The following is a 23,481-nucleotide window of genomic DNA, read 5'->3' as shown; positions in this document are numbered from 1 at the left end:
CCAACCAAAGTAAAATTTTGACCTGATGGTGGCACTAGATGAACAGTCAGACGATGTGCTAAATTTCAACAGCAACCATAGTTGTCTGACAAAATAAGTCATTTTGATTACTCCTCTGGGCATCATAAACAAAATGTTACGGCAAATCATCCAATATTTGTCAAGATATTTCAGTCACCTTGACCTCTCAGAACTGATGTACTGATGGGCATATTTTCTACTATTTTCTGACATGCTATTGAGAAATAAATGGCTTTAAATCAAATAAAATAGCTATTAGCTGCAGCCCTAGTGTGATTAATAGTTATCATTAAAAGTTAATCACCAACTTTTTTGATAGTCAATTAATTGGTTTGACTATTTTTTTAAGGGAAAAAAGCCCTTAGTCTCTGATTTCAGCCTCTTAAATATGAAAAAAAAAAAATAAATTCCAACACTGACATTTTTTAACATTTTCTTATTTTACATCTATTAATCAATTCATTGAGAAAATAATAAAATTTTCAAAATAATCATTAGTTGTAGCCCTAGATGATTCTACTACAGGCTGCACCCAATTCACCCTCAGCTCCCTCAGCTGCATAGCTTTCCATTTGTTATTTTACTTTATATAAATAAATGTGCTAGGGTTAGCTAAACAGCTAATTTACACCAGTAGTGGCTTCAGTATGATATATTCTTGTTAAAATGGCTTCTACATTAGTTTCCCTTTACTCAGTTTCTTGACAGAAATTAAACTACCATGCAGCCTCAGTGAGCCTCTCTCTTATCAGACTGTGCTCTGATAGCATCTCGCCTGTATTTGTTTATGTAAAATTGTTTGTCTCTGTACCAATGTTGCCTCCAAGCCATGATAAATTCAAAAATGATTTTTACAAGGTATGAAATGTTGAACATGTTGTCCCTAAACAATCACAAATAATCTTAATCCCAGGAGTTGAATTCTTGTGCAGCTGCTTTTAGATGGACATTTCCTCACCATAGTCATGCCCAGGACCAGCGGGGTGACAAAGTAGATGGGCGGCTGAGTGTGACCCTGCCGCAGCTCGTGGAATGTGTAGAAGAGATCTGTCCAACACACAATCCATAAAAACAAGCCAAACACCTGAAAGCAGACAGAAGAGAGAAAGGAGCAACGGTGAAAAAACAGATATTAAATACTGTAAAAACAGGGAAGTAAAAGATACGGTTAACTGGCAGGTAACCCATCGAAACATTTGAGGGAGGGGGAGTGTTTTTGGCCAGTTCTACAGCCATTGTTCAGTGTAGGAATAACATTTTCATTAAAATACTTTTTTTTTTTTGCTAAGTAAGTAAACGTAGCCTATCCTTCGTGTAAGCAGAAGTTTTGTTCATGTTCCTGTGGTGATACGGCCCTCAGTTAGTCACTTTAACTCCAAGCACCACGCAGGCAGTTAACAAGCTGGGAGGATGATACCGAGCTGCTTCATCTGAGATCTGAATGCTTGACATCACTCTGTGACTTTGTACGTTAGTTAATTACGTCTTGATTGATCATCACCGAGCCATGTTTCAGGTCCACCCAAAAAATCCTGAACAGTCTAACTCCACAATTCAGTATTAAATAGTTCTCAGTCTTTTCACATGCTATCAGCAACTATTTTCTGACATGTTTAAAGGAAAGACTCCCTTTTTCCTTCACACAGACTTAAAGCCAGTTTGATTGATGCTAATCAATTGAACAGGCATTTATCATTATGAGACATTCTGGCGAGTTAAAAAGAGGCGAAAAACACCTCCCATTGACGGCAACCCTTTAGCGAATGTCAACCCAGGAGCCAGGAATCCAGAAACACTTGTATGAATTACAGCTGAGCTCATGAAATGTAACAGCTGCCTCACTCCTGACGTAACAAAACTCAAAAACGACAGTTACCATAAACCACAACGTTCTGAACGTACACATTACAAACACAAACAAAAAGGAACATCTGCAACACAAAGCAGCAAACTTTAAAGGCCGTCTCGAAGGTCTGATGAGAAAATGTGGGCAGCTTCTACCGCGCATGTAGCAGAGTACGCATCACAGCTCAGCAGACTGTGGTGAAAAATACATAACTGGAAAGTTAATCGACAACAACCAAATCATTTTAGCTTTTAAATATTAACTAAATTAAAATATTAATTATCTAAATATTAACTCTAATAACCCTGTCCCTGACTGTTCATTATGTTAGTGAGGTAGCTAGCGATAGTTTGTCAATACAGTTTCGTAGCAGCAGACGGCAGAAACAGAAGTGGGAGGAAGCCTGTCAAGACTGTGCCAACGATTTTCACTTGTCCTTAATATATCTATGTTAAGTGAAAGTTAATTAGCCTAGCATTTTGGCTTACACTTTCCAGTTGAAAAACAAACATAACAGCATGTTGTTAAATATTTTAAAGAGACAAATGTCTTAAACTGCTACTGAGTCAGAATCCACCTGAGGTTTTTCCTCGCAGTTTCTTTAGTGCTTCCTCTTAGTGGGAACACTTGGGTTTATGAAGAAAACGGTCTTCCACATGAAAAGTGCCTTGAGATGACTCAAGCCCTCAAATGTCTGTCAGCTGCCAAACCAGAGGCCTAGACTCTGTTTTTGATCTTCTTTGGAATCAGCATTATTATTTCCTCCCACATAACGTGAGCAGAATCTTAATTTCAGTTCACTTTTAAAGTGTAACTACCCATTTCCATTACAATGAAGAACTGATTAACCAAGAGAAGTGGACCAGATTCTTCAGTGTGACCTTTCTTTGGAGGACACTGTGATAAAATATAGAACAGCGAAGGCCTCTCTCACCGTCTTGAATCTGTTGACGATGGACATCATGATGTAGCCTTTGTTGTTCCTCTTGAGATAGAAGAGGTAGATGGGGCAGACGGCCCATAGGTAGATGCACGGCAGCCATGACAGGACAGAGAGCTGGAAACACTCTGGTAGGTCGGGCCGGTCTGTGTGGAGCGTCTGATTGGCTACCTGCAGAGACACACAGCAAATGCAGAGCAGAATAGAACTTTAGCCTGCAGTCCTGCATCTCTCATCAAATAAGGCCAAACACTACTATCACAACCCTCCCACTGACCAGCAGAAGACAAGACTCTGACACACACTGTAAACAGTGCACACATGCATCACCACACCTCCACCACCCACGCAAACATACAGACAGATGTTTTCCTTGAACTGAAATCTGTAAACATTTTGAGAATATTTGTACGTCTCTAGGGTCGGGGGTGGGGAAAGATGATGTAAAATCCAGTTCTTCACATTTTTGAAACTTGGCTGACAGCCTACATGCTCGAACACAATAACCTTAAATTATCAGCTTTATAAGCAACCTCTGAGAGGTAAGTAAAAGGTCAGAGCCACAGCAGCCTGACAACATTCCTCTCACTGTAAAATATGTGAGTGTATTTTTATAAATCAGATTCAAAGGCCGCAGCAGTAGTGTTTGGACCAAAATACCAGACATGCACACACAAATGTCAAATTCCCTTTCACTTTTTAGGGCATGAAGACACAGGCTTCGCCATGCTACCGTGTGAGCTTCAGAGGCCCACACAGTAGCAAAGTGAAGCTTGTGTCTTCATGTCCTAAAAAGTGAAGACGCAAGATTTATTGCAGGTAAATCTTCCATAGCAGGTTAAAGGGATAGAGTGGATTTTTTGAAGTAGAGTTATATGAAGTACTTATCCATAGTCAGTGTATTACCTACAGTAGATGGCACCAGGTGTACCAGTGTAGGAAGCAACACAACGTACTGCTGTGAACAGGGTCAGCAGCAACATGTATTTAATCAGTTTAAGTGTACGCTTCATTTGAACTATTTTCACCATTTTACCTTGCTGTTTGACAGCCTTTTCCAACGGTTAATCACCATAATATAAGCCAAATATCGCTCGCTCTGAAACCAAAACTCCATAAGCAAAATCAGTCATTTTAACTCACAGAACAAGGGATTTGCTGGTCTACCACTGCCTTGATCAGTTTGTAAGTGTTATTAGGAGACTGGTGTTTTAAAGGTAACTTCAGATCCGAATTACCATTACTCACTATGGATTGAGGCAGTGGTAGTCCAGCAACTCTTATCTAATGTGAGTTAAAATGTCAAATTGTCAAATTGTTATCTTCAGTTTCCCACTGTCCAGTTGGCTCAGGCTCTGTTGGCTCAGAGTGGGTTAGATCAGATTCACCGAAGTCGCACAAAAACAAAAACAAACTAACTGATTGAGTCAGTAGTAGACCAGCAACTCCTGTGTTCTGTGAGGTAAAAATCTGTTTTTGCCAAAGGAGTCTGCTTGCTTTGGAGGGAACGATATTAGGCTTTTCCTGTCAGAAAAGACGATTATTAGGTGGCTAAAATAGGTTTTGCTGCTGTTCCTGTCCACAGCAGTACATCGTTTAGCTTCCTACACCGATGCTCCTGCTGTTTCTCCAAACTTGCTTCCACACTCCTTTGATTATTTTCTCAATTAATAAGATAAATTAATTGTTTAAAAATGTCAGAAAATGTTGAAAAATGTCAGTCAGTGTTTTCCAGAGCCTAAGATGACGTCTTGTTTTGTCCACAACCCAAAAATATTCAATTTACTGTCAGAGAGGAGTAAAGAAACTGATAAATAAGAAGCTGAAATCAAAGAATTGTGACTTCTTTTTCTTACTCAAACGATTGATCAGTTGTTCAAACAGGCTCCATGTGATATATGTCAAGGTTAAACGGTTCCACCACGTTGTATGAACACATTATGATTCATTTGTTCTGCTCCTGGGGAACAATAAGCGAGCGATCCGTTGGACATCCGGAGAAGAAAGGTAATGTAAACATGAATCATAGTGAGATGCAGCCCTGACACAACGCTTATCATGTTCCCCTGGACAAACACAGTTGAAGGCCCACCCACAGATAGAACCAAGATAAACACAGCTGTCAGCCTCCAGCCACTCTCAATACATCACCACACCCATCTGCTGAAGCATGTATGTGCGGCTAAATGTGTGTGAAAGTGTTGTGGTAGTAAGGAGGTCATAGGTAATTGCTCGTGCTGGCCTGTGTGTGAGTGTGTGTGTGTGTGTGTGTGTGTGTGTGTGTGTGTGTGTGTAGGGCAGCTGTAAAATGTCTCTCTACCTCAGAAGTTCTGGAGATTTTGGCTCATGATCCCCGGTGGTTTCATTACTCTTCTTGACAGCAAAAGTTTAACACACCATGAGAAAAAAAAGCTTCTGACTGTTATTTTGTAATCCACCACTTTTTCCCCCCATAATAACTAAACAGAAAATTGAACACTTTAGATCAGACCTAAACACACTGTCATTCACTTGTCTTTTTCCATTTTAGCAAGCTTGGAGTGTCTTTGCATCTAAATGAAGCAATGATGCCATTTCAAAGTAATGGAGAAGTATGAATGGAAAAAGAGACACTCAATCACTAACTCTCACTCACACCCGATGCACTACTGCTAACAAGGTGGGAGAAATGTGGCATGGAGCAGTTGGGGGCATGTTTATGACTCAGACAGTTAATTTGTAAGTATTCATCATTCATTATGTTATTAAGTTGGTGAATATTTATTTTTGTTAAGTTATTTATTCCTGTGTTTTGAATAACAAGGCTATCTTCTATTAAAATTGTTATAAATTAACAAAACGTTCAGACTTCTTGTTTGTGGTTAAGAATCATTAACACTTAAGCCGTTAGCAAGTAACAGGCCGCTTGTCTCGTGACCCAAAAATATATATTTAACTAATAAAAATTAGTATCATAAACGTGCAACGACAAGTTGGCACTTTAGATCAGGCCCAAACACACTGGTTCATTTGGAGGCAAAGACACTCCAGGCTTGTGATAATAGAAAAAGACAACTGAATGACAAACAACAAAGCCATCAGCCAGAAGATTGGCTATTAATTATTCTTGTCTGCCACGGGGTCAGAGTCTCTTTTATATTTTCCTAACAAAAGTTACAGAGAGTGGTATGGTGGCCAAGTAAAAAGAAGCAGAGTTTTTATTTAGGGGCCTCTGATATAAAAACAAATATGAAAGTTCCTTGTAGATTCCTTGCAGTAGCTTTAAATAATAAAATTAATATCATAAATATGCAAAGACTAGTTAACTAATGGCTTGAACTTACAACTACTAGCTGACTAGGATAATCTTTAGCCAGGGGCAGCCCTACAAAATACCCCCAAAAATTAAAACAAAAGAAACAAACAAAAACTCAGGCAGATATGAGCTGTAGCAATACTCTGCACTACAATGAAAAAGTATTTTTCTCAAAATGTCAAACTATTCTTAAAATGATGCCCACAGTACGTAAGGAAAAGCCATCAAAGCAATAACAAAACTGAGACATAACACTGGAGCTAAAAACAACATAGTCATGATCCATTGTAATTATTGGCTTTTACCTCCGCTACATTATTATTATTTTTTTTTTTTAGAAGTAATTACTTCTGCAGTGTTTGCATTGCAAATATGTGCCGAGCACAACAACTTAAATGTCCTCCATTCCAACATTTCACCTTTCTCATGCCAGCGACACATAACTTTGGCTCACTTTCGTAACGCAGGTCCGAATCTCAATCAGCATGAAGCACAGCGGTGAAAAGCAAATGTCAAAATCAAAAGCATTCAGATATCTGCACTGCACACTGGGTAAAAAGGCAGTGAGCAAATACCATGTTTAATGACTGACCATAACATACAAGGGGTTTTTCTTTGCTCACAAACATCACATTAATTCTTATCATGGCGACAAAAGGCACCAAATGTACATAAGATGTGGTTTAATTACTTTCTCCTATGGTGGTTCACCTTTCAAATGGAACATCAATGTGAGCATAAAAGATAATTCTCTGTTGATATTTAGACTTCTGTTCTTCTGAAAGGGAAGTGAATAAATATTTTTCATGGATGAAGAGACGATAAAGGCTATGATGTGTAAAGTGTGGTTGCTATGGAAGAATGTGGTTATTGCATAAACTCCCTGCTCCTTAACTCCTTATCAAAGCTGTGATGTAAAAAGGTTTAGGCCAGTGCTTACTGATACAATCTGAAATGGAATATTTATCAGAGCTTGTGGAGCCTTGAAAAATATTAATTGACACGCAAACTGATAATGGAATATATTTAACTCAAACAAAATCATTTTATAAGCCTTAACAGTCCAGAGGTGACCGTGAGTCTGTCGAAGAAGCCTTTAAATGAGATTTCACAACAACATGTCACAACAAAACAGACTTTAACAGTTAATCAGCGTGAAAGAGAAGAGAAAAGCTCCTCTAAACACACTGCAGTCCTTACTAAATGCAGAATGTCTGGCCTTTATTCCATTTCACAAGCTTTCACGGTAGTTATCACAACACTTGAAACCTGAAACTTCAACAAAAGGTGAGATGAAAAGGGTGAGGCGCTTTGTGATAACAGGCAGCCAGCAGAGACTGGAATAGCCAGATTACTTCACTCAGCCTTGCAGTGAAACAACAGGGAGTCTGAAACAGATCGACTATAAGATGAAGCAGTGAACCTACAGGTCTGCCATCTTCCTCCCTTGTGGGTCTCATCACTCGGTGGGACGGTTGCATAGCAGCTTGTTATTATCACAGGATGGTTTCACAGCCATGGGGCTCTAATGTGAACAGCTGACTTCATAAACACAACAGTTTGTTAAAATAACAAATGCTTGATAAGCATGAACAGAATCAGTGTGTGCAGAGACCGGATTCAGATCTAATCAGGTAACATGCAATAATAATTGTCAGATTTAGAACTGCACTGAATAGTCTTAAGTAGAGCTGCAATGTTTAATCAATTATTAAATTAATTACCCACTACTTTGATAATCAAGTAACCGGTTTGAGCAATACTTTAGGGGAAAAAAGTAAAAATTCTCTGACTCCAGCTTTGTAAATGTGAAAATTTTCTGGTTTCTTTACTCCTCTATGACAGTAAACTGAATATCTTTCAGTTGTGGGTAAAATAAGACATTTGAGGACGTCATCTTAGGCTTTGGGAGTCATTGATTGACATTTTTCACCATTTTCTGACATTTTAAAACAAACAACTATCAATTAAGTAATTAATTTAAAAAAAATCGACTGATTAACCGACAATGAAAATAATTGTTAGTTGTAGCCCAAGTTTGAAGCTTTGTTCATGATGTTTAAATTTAAATGCTGTGCACCTTTTTTCACGTCTCTTCATCCTGCTGGTAATTCTGCACAGTTGCGCAGATAAAGATTAGCCTACAGAACAGGAACTCAAAACCGAGACAGATAAGGAACAAATGAAAAAGAAAAAAAAATATGCTGAGAGGTCACTTCCACGTCCTGCTGTTATTTATGGCCACGCTAGCTTGTCTGTCCTCTCCTCCGCCTGTTTGACTGAGGGTGGGTGTCAGCTCTGACACACACACAGAGCAGACGGCAGAACAGAGACAGTGAACCAGGTGAAGTGAGGGTAAAGTGAAGAGTAGAGAAGCACTACAGCACTTTGTCCTCAGTTGTTGTTCTACACAATCAATCACACAAAAATGCTACGTGAACCTTTACCTTTACCCTTCACCCATTTTTATCCTATGAATCACTCAATTCAACTTGAGGTTCTTGTTACAACATTTCTGCAAGGCCAGGCTGTGCTGCCTTACAGATGAACCAATTCGATGGTGAGATGTAACAGACATAAACATATGAATCATATATCTCTTCTAAACTAGATAACTTCTTGGGTTTTGATGAGGATGATTGTGAGCAACAGCCGATGCATACAATCAGCGGGCAACCCCTGGCTTGAAAGTTAGCATATGGAAGCATTTTGGTCTCTATGTAGTTGAAGGGAATAAAATAAAAGTTTATTTTAGTCTGAATCGGAACTGAATCGAATCGTGCGGTGCCAAGAGATTCCCACCCCTACAACAACACAACTATCATCACACTTTGAGTCAACCATCGGTAAACTTTGATTAGTGCGTTTAAGTAGGTGACATCAGCTTTTTCTATGAGCCCCACCCTCTTCAAACCGCTAAGAGGAGCACAAACAGAATTCTCTTATATGAAATAATCAAAACAGACATGTTGCGTTTATGTAGGACTCCATTAGCAAGGGAAAGAGCTGCTCAAAAAAATGCAAAAAAAGACTGTGTGTCTGGAAAATCTAAAAACCTGCTCCAGCAATACTGACCAACCATTTACCCTGTTCCCTGTCTACAAATCAGCAGAGACCAGAGACCATGTCTTCTCTCTCTCTTCCTCCCATCTTTCTTGTCTCTTCTCTCTATTGAAGCTGAACTGTCAAGAGAAATCTTGATATTGTGACAAATTTATTAGCAATACTAACAAAAAAAAATCACTTCTCTTTGACGTTAAGCAATCGACTTCTCCTTAAAGACTGAAATAGTTTGCTGTGTAATTCGAGATTTCAAATGATGGTTTCCAATGAAAAAAAAAAAATCACACAGGCAGATAAACAACCCCTACGATAAAAAAGTTTAGATTTGTTTAGTCACATGCAAGTACAAACTTGTTTCACAAGAAGACAAGAAATAGGCATCCTGCTGCAGGAGGAAGATGACAAACACCCACTGCAATACCATACAGGGAAAGTTTTGTTGAATTTCTCTGCAGAAGCTAAGCTTAACGAAAAACAGCTCCTCCCTGAAGACAAAGGGCAGGGATGTAATAGCCCCTCACTTTCCTCCAAGTCATCCATCAAATTACAGTTTAACTCAGACTAAAATCAGTGTGGACAGCTCTGACACACTTTCCAAATTGTTTATACATGGTGTCACATACACTTTAATCTAACCTTGCGTGGCCAGACCTTTCTAGACGCCGTACACTGTGCTCAACTTCATTTCATTTCCTGCTCCTGTTTGTCTGTTCGACAAAAGACGTGAATGCTCATTCTCCACCCTAAGAATAAGAATTCCATGTTGTACTCAAATGTGTCTTGTATTCAAGCTCCACAATATAACCTTGCCACATTGCTTGCAGTGATTCGTCTGCCGTGAGCCTTTTCTATGGAAATCATGTCACAGAATGATGTAGAGCTATACTATAAGTGGGTATTATGGACAATAATTGACTGAGACAACATTAGTGGAAAAGCCATTGACAGCAAGCTGGCGCCAGGTCAAAAGCAATTTAAAACATACTGACAAAACTTAATTTGAACGATTCTGATTCTATACTGAGACAGACAAAAGAACCAGTGCGTAGGATTTAGTGACAATTTGCAGTGTGTTTGCAGATTAAAAACATCTTGTCTCACTCTCCCCTTCCAAGCATAGAGGAGAGCCTTCATTGGGAACAAAACTAAAAGGACAAATCTAGAGCCGGTGTTTGGTTTCTTTAGTCTTGGGTATTGTAAAAACACAGCAGCCTCTGTAGAAGAGACTCTTTCCAAGGTAATGGCAAGACAACAATTTTTATTTTCAGGTGATTATACTCTAATTAAAACATACTTATGAATATTATGTTCCATTTCTGCCATATTTTGCCAATAGATCCACATAAATCTTACACACTGGACCTTTAAATTGAAAAGTGAAACAATGTAAAATATGAATATCACTTAAAGCTGCATAAAGAGGCCTCCACTGATTTAGTTTTGTGCTCTTATAACACTGTCAAGACTCACAGAGGACAGCTTTTTAAAAATGCTCAAATTGATAGTTAAAAAAAGAGATGCCGTCTTTTTAATCCACACATTCGTCTTCCACAGTGCCATCATTACCCACAATGCAACTCGGCCGCCATCAGTTTGTTTGGAGATTCAGGTGTGTTATGCTCGTAGCTGCTCATGTAAACTTGTTCATTTTCTGAGCTGCAGTTTTCAATTGATAATGACTCAAGTGACATCACTTGAGGTTATTTATCAGACTTCACACAGCCACAACAAACTTTAAAGCCTACAGCTTTTTCTCTCATATGCAGTAGTACTTCTCAAGTGTTTGTTTCCCTCTACTCAATAACGATGTGAAAGTACTACTGAATCAAATGGCAAATTAATGTGTAATGTGAAAGAGGAAGCTGCTAATGACAATCCCACAGAAAACTATCACCCCACTCTGCAGCTCTTTTAAACCTGTTTTAGCTCATTTAAAAGAGTAAACAAACCTTATACAAACAAAAACTACTGTACACATCAGATTTATTGTTTAATAAAGGACATTTTTTCAAGTGGTGTTTGTTTATCAATATCATTAATATATCATTTTTATCATGGTATTATCACACCTTGAGTTTTGGCATCATTCCATCCCTACTAAATATGTCCTGTTCCATTTAGTGTTGCAGAGGCTTTCAAGTGAGCCAACAAGCACAACAGCAGCACCCTGCCTCTGGACCTGAATGGAACAGACCCTTCATCAGTATCACTGGTTTACTATTTCATATCAGTATGGCTGCTGTGAAAAAGGTCTGTGGTGTGAGTCTAATATTTGCTTGCAACCCACGTAAATAGAGAATAAATTTATCGCAGATGTGATAAAGTTTAAAAAAAAAAATCCTGTGCAATTTTTATAAACCCCTGCGTAGTGATTTAGTACATGTAACAACATGCCCAATAGAGGCAGCCCTTTGTGTTGTTTTTGACACACACGTATTATGGTCTGTGATCAGAAACGCAACTTTAATTAGATGTTAATGGTGAATTGCGTCTGCTGGATGTATGAGAAGGCAGTTTGTCTGCAACATGTTAGCTATAACAGCTTTAGAAGGTGATAATACAGCATGTTGGGGCTCTGTGTCTGTCAGCTTGTTTTGCAGTTTTTCTTACAAGAAGCCAGTAATTGAGACCAAATGGAGCACAACAACAAACACTTACACCCTGTTTCCACTTGTCATTTCAAGTGTCTCATGTCTGTACAAAATAGGGCTGCACAATTAATTGAAATTTTATTGAAACTGCAATATGGCTGTGTGTGTCAAAAACTTTTAAATTATTGAATGTCATGAGGCAGAGATGTCCTGTCCTACAAATCAAATTCTAAAGACTAAAAAAAATCTTCATTTGGTACAAATTCCTGAAAATAAATAAATAAATAAATGAAATCACACAATAATAATCTTAACATGCTTTTCACTCAAAATAAAAATAATGATGTAAAAATTATCATTTCCTCTAATACTGCAATATCATTTTAGGCATTTTTTCAAAATCGTACAGCCCTATGAATCTCAATTACCCGTAGCTGGTTAGCTTAGCTTAGCCTAAAAGCAAGACACAACTAGGCTGGTTGCCAGTTTTTACTTTGTTTTTTGTGCAGAATAAAATAAACAGCATATAACATGTTCGTTGATGAGCTTTAGATGTGCTGGTAGTTAGATTTTGTTGCCTTTAGACAGAGCAAGGATCACTATTTATTTGAACTAAGCTACCCAGCTGCTGTTATCAAAATCCTCAACATGGCAGTGATGATGAATCAGTTACAGTCAATCGACACACGTCTGAAGTAGGGCAGGGGGTGACAGATCTCTCTTATGTTTTCTAGTATATTTAGAGGTTTGAGAAAATAAATTGCAGCAGGCTGTCCATCTGTTCTGTGTTAACACTGAGAAGCTGTCGACTGGTATGAATGGAAGGCCGACGACAGTAAAGACTGCAGGAGGACAGGAATTGCTGCTGGGCATGTTCGCTCACACTCTGACATGGGAAACATTAAAAATGGTATTCATGGATCTATGCTCTTCATAGTTTACTGGACACCAGATGCCTTCAATTGGGATTAAAGGATAGACAATCCTATTCATAGGAGTCCAAAAGGTTATGATTTAGAGGGAATTTGCTGTCTCATGTGGAGATGAAAACCAATAAAACTGTTACAGAACACAGAGGAAGTGACTGGGACTGTGCAGACAATAAGGATAATAAATCACAGACCTGCCTCCTGTTGGATATGGACAGCATCAAGGAAAGGAATTTGACTTACTCTACAAATTTATACATTATATCCAAACAGCAAGCTGGCATATTGACACTTTGGCACCATGTAGTTTAGAGCTGCAACTAACGATTATTTTCAGTCAATAAATCAGGCGATTATTTTCTTGATTAATCAATTAATAGTTGTTTGCCTATAAAATGTTGAAATATGTTGATCAGTCTTTCCCAAAGCCCAAGATGACGTCCTCAAATGTCTTTTTGTCAACAAAGCAAAGATAGTCAACTCAGTTTACTGTTACATATTTTCAAAAAATTCTCAAACCAATTAATCGATTGTTAAAATATTTGGCAATTCATTAAATACTTGATTAATCAATTAATAGCTGCAGCTCTAATATAGTGCTTATAGTAGTTTTTTAGTAGCATTTTGTCACAGGGCTGTAAGAATCCTTCTCATTTTAAGACGTAGACAAGACGGTTTCACAACTCTCAATTCCTGATTTTTTGCTGGGTTGGCAGACTTTCTGTTCAGGATGACACGCGGGGATTTTCTGTGAAAATATAAAATGTTACCATGGTGCAGTGTTTGAGCCAGTAATGGCTAGGAGGGAGGGGGGCAATTGTTACTGGTAGTTTTCCACCCAACTGGGATACTTTCTATTTAACTGGGTGGGTAAAAATGTTTGTGAGCAGATCATCAGCATCGTCTAGTTAATTTTTTCTCCTGTTCAAATTATTATTCAATTTTAGAATTTTAATGTGACACTGTCCTCTGACATTGTAGGATAACAATTATATAATTATGACACAACACAGAGCTACTTTTATGATGATCTTAAGCTGTGATTTGACTACTTTCTTGTAAAGTCACACCCAAAAATACTGATTAGTACTTTTCCAGAGGGTCACTACTGCTCCTTTCATGGGGCATAATCAGCAATAATGAATACTGGACTTGATATTATACATATTATAGAATACATATAACTCAATTTGTTTTCAAGTCAACTTCAAAGTTTTTTTTTTTATGTAGAAACCCATTTTACTGTTATTCAAACTACATGATCTAATCATTACATAATACAACTTTCAGAAAACAGTTTTTACCACTGCATTTTTCCACTTAATACTGACAAACTGCTGTTTCAGTCACCATTGACAATTATAGCTAAACATATCCGATGTCAACACTGTTGAGCTAACGTAATATTAGCCCACTTTATAGCTTCAGACTGGCAGAATGTGTTGCTGCTCAGCTCTGAATGTCCAAACATCCTGATTAAAATGATTAAGATATTAATTTGATATACTTTTAATTTCTGACAGCTGTCTAGCGTTAGCAGCTGGTCAGTGTGTTAGTCCTTTTTAGCTATAAGGGGCTGGCAAATGACATGCAAAGGCAGCAAAAATATTCATTCCAATTGATTTTATTTTCATTTACATTTTCTCTTTTATGTTTTCATGTGACTGTGTTGTTGTGTATCTGTATTCTTTGCCTTTATTAATTAAAAAAAATCATAGTTTGCTTTTTAAATATGACAAGTAGTGGTATTTTACAAAATAACCTAAATAACATTTTTGGCAGAGCATGAAGATTGGCACACACTTGCTGTGAACTAACATGAGCTAACAGTTTGATTGAAAAAAATTGAGGCCAAAAAAGAGACATATTATTAAGCCAAAAGAAGCAAAAAAAAACACTATATTATCCAGTCATTATCAGCATTATTACTGTTTTCCTATAATCAGATTGTTGACGGTGTGGAAAGTTAACAAATGTTAGTACTGGGAGGCACTGAACTTTCCCCCGTCATTATGACTCTGACTTCTTCAATCACAACAACTTCTACTTTTTCAGTTTCCGTTCACTTAAATCTCCACAAACGATTACAGACTGGCAGTATGCAACACCTTATAGTGTCTACAGTTTGTGACAACATGATGCATTCAAGGCAGACTCTGCTCCTCTTGTCTGGCTGTGCTTTTAACGCACTGTAATCCAATCTGCTGCTGACAGGCTGGATTGTTGGTATATAATGCTGCTGATGAACAGGCTTTCGATCAGCCAGTTAAAATGTGTACTACATGTCATACATTCTGTCTGCTTCTGATATGCCATCTTTACACACCCTCCATAAATGTTGTTACTGGAGAACACACAGTCAGTACAGTTTGTTTCTTCATGTGAGTGTGTGTGTTTGTTCCAGGCAGCGTTCACATCAGTGTAACGACAGCATAACAATTACTACATACTAGTAGAGATGAAACAGTGTGAAAATTTCATATCACGATTATAGTGACCAAAATTATCATGGCTATTTCAAGTCTCAACAATAACTCTTAAAAGTGGTTGCCAGGCCGAAAACCAGGCATCAGCTTTTGGTTACCAAAACTGAAAATAAGGTACAACCCTATTATCAATGGTGGTGGCGGAGTCCGCCATTCCTGCACTGGGTTTCAAATTGCCTAAATTGCATGTAATCCAGCACCATTTACTGCACTGATATCAGCCTTGCTGTTTACTGGAGAAATTAAGAGAAATTATTGAGTCATTGAGTGAGAATTTAATCAATCAAGTAAAATTTCATTAATCTACTATCAAGATCTGAAATATGACAGACTATTTTTATGAGCATGCTCCACATGTTATTTGATATTCAAATTATATGTGTAATATGTTGACCTTTGCATTTTATACGCTTCATAGGCTGTGTAATGCTGTCAGACAACATTTTTATTTTCATTTAATTATAATTAATCAGTTATGTGATCATTAATGTTACCAATGATTGATTAAGGAAAGTGCTTACAATTTGCAACGCTATTCCCTGTATTACATTACTGCTAATGCAAATGGAATATCCTAATTCTGCAGCTTCACACTAAAGCATTCAACTGGCAAAACATGGGTTGGGTTTTATTGGGAAGCAGTCACTGGGAACCCAATGCATTTGTCATTCATCAAAAATTTATCCATAAAACATGATAATGGTTATTTTCAGCAGTTTTTGCCAGTGGATGATTGATGACTGGTTAAAAATTAAAGTTGTGGTGAGTGTTTTCACAAATTCAGTTAGGAAAGTCCAGAATTAACTTTAAAGCTTTATAGTTTGGACCTTCATGAACGGACAGTCCAACAGGGAACAAAGAGTGCGTAACATGCAAATCACTTTCCAGCCAAAGCATCCAGCTACATGGTACATACTGTAAAATTTGCATGTATCCGTGATACAGTTTACAGTTGTGGCTCTAATGAGAGACATTAACTCACACTGCACAGCAAATGCATATGCACTGCCAGTGCATATGATATTTTAACTTTTAACATCATACCATTTCACATTAATACACATATTTACTATCAACACTTGATGAAAGGGCAGCATGACAACTGTAGTCTGGATTTTCACAACATGATGCAAAAAGAACCACGAGGAAGTAAAGTACAACAAAGTTGCTTATTATTGGAACATCAAAACAGATAAAGTGATATAGTGCATTTATTATGCAAAATATTGTGTAAAGTGTTAACATCTTGAAATCATTAGTTGATTAATAGACTAGTAAAATGACAGTATTGATCATTTAGTCTAAAAAAAAAAGTCAGAAAATTGTGAAAACTGCTCATCCCAATTTCTAAGAACCCAAAGTGACATCTTCAAGTTGCTTCTTTTTTTTCCAAAACCCAAATACTATTTAGTTAGTATCATAAATAACAAAGAAAAGCAGCAGATTAGAGCTGCAAAGATTTGCGTAATTGATTATTAAATTAATCTGGAACTAAATCAATAATCAATTAATTGGTTTGAGCACTTCTTTAAGAAATTCTCTCATTTCAGCTTAAAAAATGTTAATATTTTCTGTTTTTTTACTCCTCTATGACAGTAAAATGAATATCTTTAGGTAGTGGACAAAGCAAGACATATTAGGACGTAATCGAGGGCTTTGAGAAACATGGATTGATATTTTTTACTATTTTTTGACATCTTGTGGACCAAACAATAAATAAATTAATCGATTAACTGTTTGGTTAATAAACAGATTAATCAATGATGACAGATCATTACATTTTTAGAAGCTTTAACCAGCAAATGTTTGACATTTTTGCTTGAAAAAATGACTGAAACAGTGAATCAGTCACAGTAGTTGGCAATGAATTTTCTTTTGAACAACTTGCCTAATCAAATAATCAAGTACAAACTGTTGCAGCTATAAATTATTCAGCAACAAACAGACAGACAGTAAACTTGATATTTTTTTCACTATAAATAAAATGGCAGCTTTATCAATAGACTAATAAAAACAACTTTAAGTGGCCACCCTTATCTGCCATTACATAAGGTTTAAAATTAAGTTGGAATAAATTTTTATTTTGCTTCAAAGGAATCAGTTTCCTTTTTACTATCTCATACTTTACAAACATTTACAAACTGTTCCCCACCACCATAATATTTACATCCTGCGTGTTTTCTCTTCATCACACAACCCTAACATGGGAAACACTGATTTAAAGCAACATGAACAGACTTCACCACACTGATGCAAATTCAAATTCAAGGACTTTTCGGTGCGTTTCAAGTTCTTGTCTAGCTCTAGGCAAATCTTGTATTAATCTGAATCAGACATCATTTTCCTTGATCTTGTGAAGGTCAAGTACTAAAGTGAAAACCTTTCATTTAAGGCAACCATCATATGACCATGCTAGCAGAGAAGCAGGACTTTCACACCTCCTTTTTGTTAAAATCTCAGGCTATCACTAGTAAGCGTGTTAATAAATCTACGAACAATGCCTTGAGTGCTGATTTTACTAGCATTAAGATTGATTGAGCTATCAGCTAGAGATAAAAGGTGTAGAACGCCTTTTACAAACAATGACACTGCAAATAAAGTCCTTGGCTGAAGCCTTAGCTTTTAACCTGACTCACCCTATGCCCTCTCACACACACACACACACACACACACACACACACACACACACACACACACACACACACACAGTTGAGTGCTGGGGGATTACAACTGCCTCCACTTTGTTTGAAGTGGACGTAAACAGCAGACACTAGTTTAGGTCAGCTCAGATAACCTCGCTCACAGGCCAGCCCTTACTGTAATATCCGGCCAGAGGAAAATCAGGTACATGGACTTAAAACTTTTTGAAACAAGAGCGCCTCAAAGCTCTTGAGTTTGGGTTTCTGTGTGTGTGTGTGTGTGTGTGTGTGTGTGTGTGTGTGTGTGTGTGTGTGTGTGTGTGTGTATAATGGCTCCACTGGTAGGATTTCAGATTTCAAGTGACTGTTTCTGGCACTTATGCCTCTCTTTAAAAAAAAATGTTCTTGATTTATCAGACTTTGTTGGATGCTTATAACAAACTCAACGGTGCATCTGTATACACTGAGTCATCATTCACAACCAGATCGTATGTTCTTCTCCAGGATGCATTGAATGTTCTTTTGCGTTTCAGCTCCTGAGTCGTATCAGGATTGATTGCCATTTCATCTATGAAGTAAACAAGCCGGCTCTACTCACATTTGCACAAGGAGTGCAACGTTGCTTGTAAAGCAATGTCTGGAAATTTACTTAAATTATTATTATTATTTGAACTTTTTTGAGCAATGACCCCATCTGGTAACTGGCTGATTATATTTAATTGCCCCACATAACATTTCACTGGCCCAGGCCATCGGGCAATCATTGTTGGACCCTCCCCAACAGTCAGCTCTTTACAGACATGCCCACTTTAGGCTAATCCTATTCCGTTTTGGGCAAAAACCATACAGTTTTTTGCATGCAGTAAAAATGTGTTATTTTCGCCTATTCTATTTAAATATTTCTGCACACTGGGGTCCCTGAACAGCATTGCAATTACATAATGTAGCTATGACTGGAAAGCTGAGTCCTCTGTGGATTCAATTAGCCCAACAGACCTTTCTCACGCAACCACACTGGTATGAAATATCAGGGTAAACACAGGTGTAACCAGTGACACTAATTAAGGTATCACCTGTGTTTATCGTGCTATTTTAGGTGAAAATGGCTGCTATGAAAAGGATCTATTGTATTCATCTGTAAAGATGTTAGTGAACACAGTAGCCATCTCACTGCAGTAAGACAATTTTTTATAACTTGACTTGGCTATATAAAATGACCTATAGTGACCTCTAGGGTAGCCACAGCCTCATGAAACTTCACAAGCACAAACTACAAACCCAGGCCATTCAGAGGATGTGTGGCTTTCCAGTGTCTGTAGACAATAAGGGGGGGTCTCTGAGCAATCCACAGAACTGAAGTGCTCACCATCCAATCACCCCAAACTCCAAATGTCAAACATTTCTGATTCCAAATCACAGCATGTTTTTTTTTTCTATGTGGTTCCTCAGGCCCTTGATATCGTATTATGGTATTTTGGAGGGATTTCTGACAATTTCATTCATTCTCAAGTGGTCAAAAATTATTAAATGTTGAACAAATTCTGTGTAATAAATGGTACTGATCAAAAAATGGCTGCAACAGCTTATACGACATGATAATCATGATGTTCTACACTCTAATGAACAGAAAAATGTGAGCTTGAGTGTGTGTGAGCTGCATCTCAAATTAGTGTCTCAGATGATGTTACCACTTGTATGTGTCATATACTGTTGACCTGCCATCTCCCCTAACGAAATAAATTGTCTGTTGTAGGAAGGGTGAGAGAGTTTAAAAACGGACTACAGTGACACATGGAACACTTATAGTAGTGTCCCACATAAAATTGTCATCCAACTATGCAGTTCATCTCCACTCTACAGAGTGTTTCAGCATCCTCAAGATCACTGCTCTAATGCTCATTTCCAGATGCAGCAGACAGCTGGAAAGTATAGGCTACTACCTGCCCAAGACCTAACAGGTAAGAGGCGAAGTTGATAGCTACCTGGTCTACATAGTGGTGCATTTAGACACTGAAAAGCCAGAGTTTGTGGAGCCCAAAGCAGAGCTAAGCAGCCAGAAACACATCTCCCCATTTCCGAAAATTTGCAAACGTCTGGGATGAGCTTTCCAACCCTCCAAGAAACTGTCAAAAGCAATAGGGCAAGTACCAGGAAGGCTCTTACTGTGAAGCAGCTCCAGACATATGGCATACATACAAGTGCAGACTTGATGACTGAGTGTGCTCCTTGTCTTTATACATCAGGATATTAATGTATATTAAACACGCTGAATATTGATGCAAATGGCACACAAATACAAAGAAACACAAATATACAGAAAATTATAAAGAGTTAAGTAAGATTATAAAGAGTGTGGTATAATATTATAAAGGTAAATGGAACGTGCCCTGAGATAACTTCTGTTATGACTTGGTGCTACAATAATGAAGCTGACTTGCAGCACAAAAAAATAAGAGGCACACAGAAACTGTGCATTAAAATGTCCACTTAGTGACATTTCACACCCCAACCACAACATTTACACATTACATACTTTCTATATATCACCCACCACTTGTGTGAAGAACAGATTTACCACAGCAACAGCTCTATAAACAGACCTCCCCATAGTCACATGGCACAAATGTGAAATTCAAAGAATTATTGATGACCTTGCAGCAATTGTGTTCTCAAAATTGGTATGTTCAGGGTAAAAGAAATCAATGTATGTGAACTGTAGGAGTTCATATTGTGGTTTGTGGCTGTAGGAATACAGAGCAGCTCAACAACAGTTTGTATAACAGAGCGTTTTCAAAGCACCCATTTTGACTGAGACGAGAAGACAAACACCGGTGCCACCAATGATACTAATTAAGGTTATGTTCCATTCAGGTCAAACTAGAGAGGATCTGTAAACTAAATGGAACAAGACCTTAATAAGTATCACTGGCAACACCTGAGTTTACCCTGCTGTTTCAGATCAGCGTGGCTGCCGTGGAAAAGGTCCACTGCAAGATTAAACCCACATTAGTATTTCCAAAGCAAAAAAAGGACACTGAGGCTGAACAGTGAATTCAAACTCAGTGGCATCATCCAGGTAGTCTACCAGGTGCAGTGAGTGTTGCTGTGGGACTCTGTAGAGACGTAAATGGCGTAATAAATAGAAAGCTTGCCACTGGGATTTACTGTGTGTCTGTGCTACAACTGAAGTGCCCTTATCATATTACAGTATAGGGGTGCAACTGACCATTATTTTCATAGTCCGTTAATTGGTCAATTATTTTCTCGACTAATGATTAATAGTTGTTTGCTTGTAAAATTACAAAAAAAATGTCAGTCAGTGTTTCCCAAAGCTGAAGATGACATCCTCAAATGTCTTGTTTTGCTCACAACTAGGGCTGCACGATTTGATAAGAAATCAGATTACCATTATTTTGACTGAAATTGTGACATGTGATATGATTAGTGGAAATGGTCAGTTTTGCATTAAAATTTTCATGTTCACTGAAAAAAGAAAAAAACTAATACAATACTGACGGTGTGATTTTTATTGAGGTCTGTACAAACCAAACCAAAAGATTTTTTTAGGCCAGGTTAATACCTGCAGCACCGCAGTACTTCATTGTACTGCTGTTTTCCCCCTCCTTTTTTACTTCATCAAAAAACTGTGCTTGGTTCTGGTTCTGTGATTTGGATATTGCACATGGCCATACTGTGATTGTAATACAATTGTGATTAATGTGCCCTAATGTGCCCTATCACAACCCAAATTATTCAGTTTACTGTCAGAGAGGAGTAAACAAACCAAAAAATATTCGCATTTAAGAAGCTGAAATCAGAGAATTTTGACTTTTTTTTTCTTAAAAAATGACTCAACAATTAATTGCAACTAACGATTATTTTCACAGTCCATTAACTGGCCAATTATGTTCTCGATTATAGCTGCTTGTTTTAAAATGTCAGAATATGGTGAAAAATGTCAATCAGCGTTTCCCAATGCCTCAGATGATGTGCTCAAATGTCTTGTTTTATTCACAACCAAGAAATATTCAGTTTACTGTCATAGTGGACTAAAGAAACCGAAAATTATTCAACATTTAAATAACTCGAAGCAGAGAGGTTTGACTTTTTTCTTTAAAAAAAAAAATACTCAAATCAATTAATCAATGATAATTAGTCGTTGCAGCTCTACTGTTATTTCCCATCTTCTTTAATATTCATGGTTCTTACGCTTATTATGATGGTATCCGTGTTGCAAACTAGTGATATTAATGTCACAATCTCTTAATGGCAAGGTGAGACAAAGTGACTTTCGCTCCTGTATGATTTTATCACCATACAGAAATACTCCCAGTGGGACTATAGTGTGTCTTTAATAGGCTATCCATTAGGTACTTCCTACTCTGGTATTGTTATCTCTACTATGATTTCTCCTCAATATTGCTGTAGGGACCCAGCTACTGTATACTGACTGTGAGATAAGTTTACGGACCTTATCATGTCGAAGCGTAAGCGACCATAAATACTACAACACCATGAATATGAAGATATGTTTGACAGTTTATTACAGGAGTCTCCTTCCTCGAGTAAAGAAGTGTCCGACTTCTCTATTCAGCGAACTAGAGCACGTAATTCAACATGGCATTAATTGGCAGCTTGTTAACACGGTAAATGCTATTAAGTGGGTTATTTATAGTTAGTTAGCCACGGCCGGTGCTGTACTTCTGAATGGTTGCCCGGAAAGAAAACAAAAGCAGCTAATGTCATGACATTGTTCAAGCATGTCAGGTAGTACTCGAAGTACACACAGAGCGAATGTATCTTGTGACACACACGGCGGCAGTCATGACAAACCGCCGGGGCTCACACCGGGTGACGCAGACGTACTCACCCAGAAGGGAAGCTCTGGTCCGCACAGCCTTTCCATCTCCGTCGCGGCGGGAGACCGGAGCTCTTTATCCCCTCTGCAGGTCGAGCCCTCTTCTTGCCGACCAGCTTTCCTGTTTCTTGTTGTTTCAAAAAAAAAAAAAAAACAAGATGCTCGCTGACAGTCACATGCCACACAGACAGGTATAGTGTTTTCCGGGGGCGCCTCAGGTCTCTGTGTTCCCCCTCCCTGACTGCGTGGACCGACCGGCGCTTCTTCCGCTCTGCTGAGAAACCAGAAAGAAAAGTCAAGCGGAGCTGGCGGAGGATTATTTCTATGGGAGGCTGTCGTGATGGCAAGGCGGGGCGTCCGCGTGCTAAGCCCCGCCCCTTCGCTCTCTCTCTCTCTCTCTCTCTCACTCTCGATGTCTCTGTAACATGTACACGCACGCACACACACGCACGCGTACACACAAACACAACATGACTCAACAACACGAAGTCATGTTTGTTGCTGAGTCATGTTGTCAGTGAGAAAAGTTACGTTTATCAGGTGAATTAGGCCATAGGTGAGACTTTGGTGGGCCTCACTCCCACTCAACTTAGGTAAGAGTCAAGAGCAGGCAGGAGGAGAGGGTTAGGGTTAAAGGGACAGTTCACCCCAAAATCAAAAAAGTTTCCCATGTATTCGTGCTATTTGTCCGTCTAAACTGTTTTGGTTTAGGTTGACCAGAGCGGTATTCCATCAAGCCTGATAAATAAACCTGAGCTTCAGAGAAAAAGCCTGGCTTGAATTAACTTCAATGCCCATTCAAGGTTTAAGCTG

General features: G+C 38.2%; 1 protein-coding gene across 4 annotated transcripts in view; it reads right to left on the bottom strand.

The window, feature by feature from the left end:
* The window catches only part of abcc3 (ATP-binding cassette, sub-family C (CFTR/MRP), member 3), a 63,861-nt gene extending 40,898 nt beyond the window's left edge, over window positions 1–22,963 (bottom strand). For all 4 annotated transcript variants that reach the window (XM_084740694.1, XM_084740693.1, XM_084740696.1 and 1 more), the window contains exons 1-3: window positions 22,681–22,963; window positions 2,802–2,978; window positions 980–1,105 (exon numbers count right to left, since the gene is read on the bottom strand). In XM_084740694.1, coding sequence (XP_084596820.1) covers window positions 980–1,105; window positions 2,802–2,978; window positions 22,681–22,716 — 339 coding nt within the window. In that variant the 5' untranslated portion in view covers window positions 22,717–22,963. The remainder of the gene's footprint in view (window positions 1–979; window positions 1,106–2,801; window positions 2,979–22,680) is intronic.
* Window positions 22,964–23,481: the final 518 nt, after the last annotated feature.

Source organism: Lutjanus erythropterus, chromosome 17 (genome assembly GCF_056507025.1).
Source record: "Lutjanus erythropterus isolate fLutEry1 chromosome 17, fLutEry1.hap2, whole genome shotgun sequence".
NCBI classification, from domain to species: domain Eukaryota; kingdom Metazoa; phylum Chordata; class Actinopteri; order Lutjaniformes; family Lutjanidae; genus Lutjanus; species Lutjanus erythropterus.
Note: the sequence above shows the minus strand (reverse complement) of the source record. Positions and strands in the feature narration are given on the sequence as shown.